The following is a 7,500-nucleotide window of genomic DNA, read 5'->3' as shown; positions in this document are numbered from 1 at the left end:
GAGGGAGGCTGACACAGCTGTTATGTGATCACGCTTTCACCAGTTAAAAGACGAGCAGCTGCATTCTGTACTAGCTGCAGACCACGGAGAGAGCACTGTTCTATGCTCACACACTGTACAGAGAATTACAGTAGTCTAACGAGAGGTAATAAAAGCACGAGCAACTCTCAAAGTCAGTGGGTGAGAGAGGTTAACCTTGGCAACTGAAAAAAAACTTGTTTTGACATCAGGATTGTTTACAAAGAATCGATCGTAGGAAGCTAAAGGGCCAGGAAGACCATCGGGGTCATTCAGTAGGTCAGGTCGTCCAAACATAACGATCTCAATCTTGCTTTCGTTAAGACTGAGAAAGTTTAAACCCATCCAAGTTTTAATATCCTCTAAGCAGTCCAACAAAGAGAGATGAGAGAGAGAGAGAGAGACGCGGAGCAGGGAGAGGAGAGATGGAGAGGAGAGAGAGAGAGAGAGAGAGACGAGGAGCAGGGAGAGGAGAGATGGAGAGGAGAGAGAGAGAGAGAGAGAGAGAGAGAGACGATGAGCAGGGAGAGGAGAGATGGAGAGGTGGATTACGATGGATGGTGACCCAGACAGGGTACAAGCTGGAGGCTGAGAAATGTGAACTCAGTTCGCTGTACTTTCTGATGTGTACGTGTGTGTGTACAGTATGTACGTGTGTGTGTGTGTGTGCGTGTGTCTGTGTACGTGCGTGTACGTGTAAGTGTTGTCAAGATACCAAAATTATGACTGTGATACCTGTGATACCTGCCCAAAATATCTCGATACCGAAACGATACCACAGCGAAAAACTAAAACATAAGGAAAAGTAATGGAATAATAGATGACAGAACATGAACAGAACAGAACATGGAACTTTAAATTGATGGCTTTTTTTAGTGCTCTGTTCAGTCTTTTTGCATCTTTTGAGTCTTTATTATATTTCCTGTAGCTTTCAAACACAGCTGGAAGGGAAGGCTGCCTCGACTGGGTGGTTTGGGATTGTGCTGGCATCTGTTTGTCTGTGGGGAGAAATCAATAAATTATGCCTATGTTGTTGCAAACTGTGAGATAATCAGAAGAAATTGAAAAGCTTATTATTATTAGTACTATTAATTAACCCAGGCCTATTGAAGCATTTTTGCTATTCAAAACAGTTCTCTCGCTCTAGGAGGTCGGAGCAGGTATTTTTTTTTTTTTGTCACACGTGCGCTAGACAGAGAGCTAGGCTTGCAGCCAGGCTGCAGCTATGCTAGCTAAAGGTCTCATGCTACAGATGAAAATTAGCTTCTCTAGCTATCATCTGGTGCAATAAATGTATTGTGCATTCATACATTCAAACATAAGGTAGGCTAAATATCCTTCGGTTGTATTCAGTACTGGTGTTGCTGTTGTGTGTATCTTATCTTCTATCACATTTGCTAACCTGTCGCTCTTTGAATTCTTTGTGTACTGTAAAGTCTGCATGTCTGTCTGCAAGATGCTTTGCCAGGTTGGTTGTATTGGCTCCCTTGGTTTTTATAGATTTGTAGCATCGTTTACAGATGGGCTTTGTAATGTCCGTGGGCTTGCCCTCACCGTCGGCTCTGTAAGCAAAATAATGCCAGATTTCGCTGCGCGCATCAGCTTTATCGACAAGCTGTGGACGGTCGACATTTGTACTTGTAGCCATCTCAGGTTAGACTAGTTAAAACTGTTGCGCTGCAGAGTGACAGAGCGAGGAGAGAGAGAGAGCGCGCACACACACACACACACACACACACACACACACACACAGACACACATACTGCCCCGTAACTCTGGGATCTTGGGAGAGAGAAGCAGAGCGCTATAGCCTACTAACAAACACGGCTTCACTGTCGCATGAACGCAACTCAATATATACGGCTCTTATTAAAAGACTGTCTTTCTTAAAGTATCGGTACTTTAAATTTGGGTATTGTACCGTTTTTGACGACAGAGTATCGCAGTGCTTTTCTAGTATCGATACACAACACTAGTGCAACACTAGTGTGTGTGTGTGTGTGTGTGTGTGTGTGTGTGTGTGTGTGTGTGTGTGTGTGTGTGAGTGTGTGTGTGTGTGTGTGTGTGTCTGTGTGTGTGTGTGTGTGTGCGTGTGTGTGTGTGCGTGTGTGTGTGTGTGTGTGTGTGTGTGTGTGTGTGTGTGTGAGCGTGTGTGTGTGTGTGTCTGTGTGTGTGTGTGTGTGCGTGTGCGTGCGTGTGTGTGTGTGTGTGTGTGTGAGAGCGTGTGTGTGTCTGTGTGTGTGTGTGTGCGTGTGCGTGTGTGCGTGTGTGTGTGTGTGTGTGTGTGTGTGTGTGTGAGTTTACTTGGCCTTGCTGGGATGGCTGGGCTCCAGGACTCTGTACTGATCCATGATCTTCTCCACCAGCTTCTGCTTCTCTCTACGCAGCTCACCCATCTTCTCCCTGGGAGAGAGGAGAGAACAGGACAGAACAGGAGAGAACAGGACAGAACAGGAGAGGAGAGGAGAACAGGAGAGAACAGGAGAGGAGAACAGGGGAGGAGAGGAGAACAGGGGAGGAGAGGAGAGTAGAACAGGGGAGGAGAACAGGGGAGGAGAGGAGAACAGGAGAGGAGAACAGGGGAGGAGAGGAGAACGGGAGGAGAACAGGAGAGAACAGGAGAGGGCAGGAGAGGAGAACAGGGGAGGAGAACAGGGGAGGAGAGGAGAACAGGAGAGGAGAAACAGAGGACTGTCATCTTTATAGCCTCCATTTCTTCTTACAGATGTGTAGCGGTGTGTGTGCGTTCTGTACATGAAGCATGTGTGTGTTTTGGTGCGTATATATACGTGTTTGTCTGTTTGTGTGTGGTGTGTGTGTGTGTGTGTGTGTGTGTGTGTACTGACTGGTACTCTCTCTGCTGGGAGTAGTGTTGGTCCTTGTGTGTGTGTGTGTGTGTGTGTGTGTGTGTGTGTGTGTACTGACTGGTACTCTCTCTGCTGGGAGTAGTGTTGGTCCTTGTGTGTGTGTGTGTGTGTGTGTGTGTGTGTGTGTACTGACTGGTACTCTCTCTGTTGGGAGTAGTGTTGGTCCTTGTGTGTGTGTGTGTGTGTGTGTGTGTGTGTGTGTGTGTACTGACTGGTACTCTCTCTGTTGGGAGTAGTGTTGGTCCTTGTGTGTGTGTGTGTGTGTGTGTGTGTGTGTACTGACTGGTACTCTCTCTGTTGGGAGTAGTGTTGGTCCTTGTGTGTGTGTGTGTGTGTGTGTGTGTGTGTGTGTGTGTGTGTGTGTGTGTGTGTGTGTGTGTGTGTGTGTGTGTGTACTGACTGGTACTCTCTCTGCTGGGAGTAGTGTTGGTCCTTGTGTGTGTGTGTGTGTGTGTGTGTGTGTGTGTGTGTGTGTACTGACTGGTACTCTCTCTGCTGGGAGTAATGTTGGTCCTTGTGTGTGTGTGTGTGTGTGTGTGTGTGTGTGTGTGTGTGTGTGTGTGTGTGTACTGACTGGTACTCTCTCTGTTGGGAGTAGTGTTGGTCCTTGTGTGTGTGTGTGTGTGTGTGTGTGTGTACTGACTGGTACTCTCTCTGTTGGGAGTAGTGTTGGTCCTTGTGTGTGTGTGTGTGTGTGTGTGTGTGTGTGTGTGTGTGTGTGTGTGTGTGTGTGTACTGACTGGTACTCTCTCTGTTGGGAGTAGTGTTGGTCCTTGTGTGTGTGTGTGTGTGTGTGTGTGTGTACTGACTGGTACTCTCTCTGTTGGGAGTAATGTTGGTCCGTGTGTGTGTGTGTGTGTGTGTGTGTGTGTGTGTGTGTGTGTGTACTGACTGGTACTCTCTCTGTTGGGAGTAGTGTTGGTCCTTGCGCTCCAGGCTTTGTTCCAGCATGGCTCGGTTCTCCACTGCCAGACTCTGGTTCCGATCCAACAGGTGACGGTTCTCCTCCTCGATGTTCCCCTTCAGCTGAGTCAGCAGCTATACACACACACACACACACACACACACACACACACACACACACACACCTTGTCATTTCAGAATCATACTGTAAGAGAATCTTTAGTGAACTGAAGGGAAATATGTAATCATTCTGTGTGTGTGTGTGTGTGTGTGTGTGTGTGTGTGTGTGTGTGTGTGTGTGTGTGTGTGTGTATGTGCGTGCATGCTTTTGTAAGTTTGTGTGTGTGTGTGTGTGTGTGTGTGTCTGTGTGTGGTGTGTGTGTGTGTGTGTGTGTGTGTGTGTGTGTGTGTGTGTTTGTGTGTGGGTGCTAGTGCCATCTGTCTTCTCTGTGTGGGCTTCTGTGTGTGTGTGTTTGAGTGTGTGTTTGTGTGTCTGCTTCCATACGAGAGTGTGTGTGTGCGCTGCTGTCTTGTCTGTGTGGGTTTGTGTGTGTCTGCCACCGTTTGTGTGTGTTTGTGTGTCTACTTCAGAGTTTGTGTGCATGCGTGCGTGCATGTGTGTGTGTCTGTGCATGTGCGTGCATGTGTGTGTGTGTGTGTCTGTGCATGTGCATGCATGTGTGTGTGTGTGTCTGTGCATGTGCATGCATGTGTGTGTGTGTGTGTCTGTGCATGTGCGTGCATGTGTGTGTGTGTGTGTGTGTGTCTGTGCATGTGCATGCATGTGTGTGTGTGTGTGTCTGTGCATGTGCGTGCATGTGTGTGTGTGTGTGTCTGTGCATGTGCATGCATGTGTGTGTTGGTCTCCGTGTCTGTCCCCCTGGTCAGATGGTCTCCGTGTCCGTCCCCCTGGTCAGATGGTCTCCGTGTCTGTCCCCCTGGTCAGATGGTCTCCGTGTCCGTCCCCCTGGTCAGATGGTCTCCGTGTCCGTCCCCCTGGTCAGATGGTCTCCGTGTCCGTCCCCCTGGTCAGATGGTCTCCGTGTCTGTCCCCCTGGTCAGATGGTCTCCGTGTCTGTCCCCCTGGTCAGATGGTCTCCGTGTCCGTCCCCCTGGTCAGATGGTCTCCGTGTCCGTCCCCCTGGTCAGATGGTCTCCGTGTCTGTCCCCCTGGTCAGATGGTCTCCGTGTCTGTCCCCCTGGTCAGATGGTCTCCGTGTCTGTCCCCCTGGTCAGATGGTCTCCGTGTCTGTCCCCCTGGTCAGACCTGGTGCTGGCTGGAGAGCCGGACGGTGCTGAGGTCCAGCCTCTGGTTGGTCTCTCTCAGGGTGCTGATCTCTCCCTCCAGGCGTGTCCTCTCCAGCTGGGCGGCACTCAGCTCTCCGCGCAGCTCGCTACCCTGGGACAGCAGGTCGGTCTGGGTCTGCTGCAGCTCCGCCCGGTGGCCCCGCAGCCTGGAGCACAACCCAACAGTGACAGAACACGTCAACTCCTGGTCCCACTCCCACACTGCACATGCGCTAACACAAAATAAGTTTGCCACAAAATAAAACCCGCTGACCCACTCCTCCTGCCAAGCCTGTATAGCCTGACAACACACACACACACACACACACACACACACACTCCGGTAGCCTGGGACAACACAACCCGCGTGGAATAGGAACCTGTCACAACAGAGGCCCACACTCCCTTGCGTCGTCACAACAGACAGGAGCAGACGAACGGACGACCGAGCATTCCTCCGGTCCAGCACAGGACTCGTGTCGCATGGCCAGACCTTCCCCCCCACCTGGTTCCTCGCCGCGCCAGCGACCTTCCCCCCCACCTGGTTCCTCGCCACGCCAGCGACCTTCCCCCCCACCTGGTCCCCTGCTGCGCCAGCGACCTTCCCCCCCACCTGGTTCCTCGCCACGCCAGCACTGGAGAAGGGTCTGGCTCAGCGATGTGGAGCTCGCAAACAATCTGATTCTTTTGAGCGCCTCTTAGGTACAAACGAAGGGAACTGAGTCATACTTGAGAGAGACACTCTTTTTTTTCCGTTGTGCCCAAATTTCACTGGCTGTTGCATGATAACTTGACATGCCAGACGGTTTGTGTGAGAAGCAGAATGTGAGCGTGTGAGATCAGAGTCATAGTATTTGGGGTGGCTGTAGCTCAGTTGGTAGAGCGGGTTCGTCAATGATCGAAGGGTCAGTGGTTCGAATCCCAGCTCCGACTGTCCACATGTTTAAGTGTCCTTGAGCAAGACACCTAACCCCAAATTGCTCCCAATGAGCAGGTTAGCACCTTGCATGGCAGCTACCGACATTGGTGTGTGAGTGTGTGTGTGTGAATGGGTGAATGAGAGGCCATTGTAAAGCGCTTTGAGTGCCGCTAAGGCGGAAAAGCGCTATATAAGTACAGTCCATTTACGATTTACCATAGTAAATTTGCTGATAAAGCAGGAATATGGTGTTGTGGAATTTACATCCAAACACCTTAAACCTTTGTCCTCTCACTCCTTTTGTAATTCATCACCTCCCCCAAATATTCACATAGCTGTGCTAACATACAAAATGGCTTCCAGGAGGCCATCTGTCTACAACAGAATAACCATCCTTTGTCATCCTTTGTCCCCAATTGCCGCCTTTTTCTCATGTCACATGTCTGTACTCTTGGCCACGCCTGCCATTTCATATGACGTACAATGGAGTGGCCAATCACATCCTGGAAGCACCGTACCTTTGTTTTGATTGCATATAAGGCACAGCAAAACCCATAATCGGGACTTCGCTGAATAAACCACTCTGTTGCGTTGTTCAGGAAGTCCTTGCGCTCGTATGTTTTTCACAATAAACCAGACTTAACCTTTTGAGCGAATCTTGGTAAATCCTTTTTACTAGATCAGTAATTTCCATTACAATGGCATCACCTGGTGTAATGTTTACAATGCAGATCAGTGACATCACTGCATTTCTACTAAGCTACTAGAAAAGAGAGAAGTGTGGAGCCTAATTTAGCACTGCTGAAACTATTCCACACCAGTGTTCATTTTGACAGCAAATTTCGATTTTGTTCTAGGCATAGTCTTTTGACTAAAATGCTATTTAGTTTTAGTCATATTTAAGTCATCTGAAGGTGTTTTAGTCTAATTTTAGTTCACTAAATAGCATTATGGTTTTGCTCAACTAAATCTTCAGTAGATTTAGTCGACTACAGTAGTTAAAGAGTAATGCATTATTTAACCATCTCTCTAGAACCCATATACTCCTGGAGGAAACATCTATTAGACTGATGGACAAAGTTCGAGTTTTAACCCTAACCCTTTCCAGTGTGAGACACAATTTTCACGGAAAGCTCAGCATTCTGATTGTATCTCTTTCCAAATTGTCCCTCCCTACCATTTTCATATAGTTTTTATTTGCTGATGAAAATGTCGAAAATGTAGATTTCGTAATAGTTTTTGTTATCATAAATTAGTTTTTATTTTTGTCATAGTTTTCGGTGAATAAATTAACACTGGTCCACACGTGCAAAATGTAATTATATTGGTGGGAAGTCTGAACCAAATCGCTTACCCTATCCATACTGATTATTTGGCAGATAGACTAGTAACTCCTGCACCATAGAAAGAAGAAGAAAATGACTCAGAAAGGAAGGAAGCCTTCAAGAAGATGAGTTCCCATCACTAGTCTGGCTGCACCCCTTATCACTCGAGACGAGGGGGGCT

General features: G+C 48.4%; 1 protein-coding gene across 1 annotated transcript in view; it reads right to left on the bottom strand.

Moving 5' to 3' along the window:
* Nucleotides 1-7,500, bottom strand: part of ccdc88b (coiled-coil domain containing 88B) — a gene marked incomplete at its 3' end in the record, with an annotated part of 41,079 nt that overhangs the window by 10,374 nt on the left and 23,205 nt on the right. The window contains exons 23-25 of the mRNA XM_084448651.1: nucleotides 5,056-5,242; nucleotides 3,778-3,923; nucleotides 2,323-2,421 (exon numbers count right to left, since the gene is read on the bottom strand). Of these exons, the coding sequence (XP_084304777.1) occupies nucleotides 2,323-2,421; nucleotides 3,778-3,923; nucleotides 5,056-5,242 (432 nt within the window). The remainder of the gene's footprint in view (nucleotides 1-2,322; nucleotides 2,422-3,777; nucleotides 3,924-5,055; nucleotides 5,243-7,500) is intronic.

The sequence above is a fragment of the Borostomias antarcticus genome (assembly GCF_949987555.1).
Source record: "Borostomias antarcticus genome assembly, chromosome: 14".
Classification (NCBI taxonomy): domain Eukaryota; kingdom Metazoa; phylum Chordata; class Actinopteri; order Stomiiformes; family Stomiidae; genus Borostomias; species Borostomias antarcticus.
This window is presented reverse-complemented; position numbering and strand designations above follow the sequence as displayed.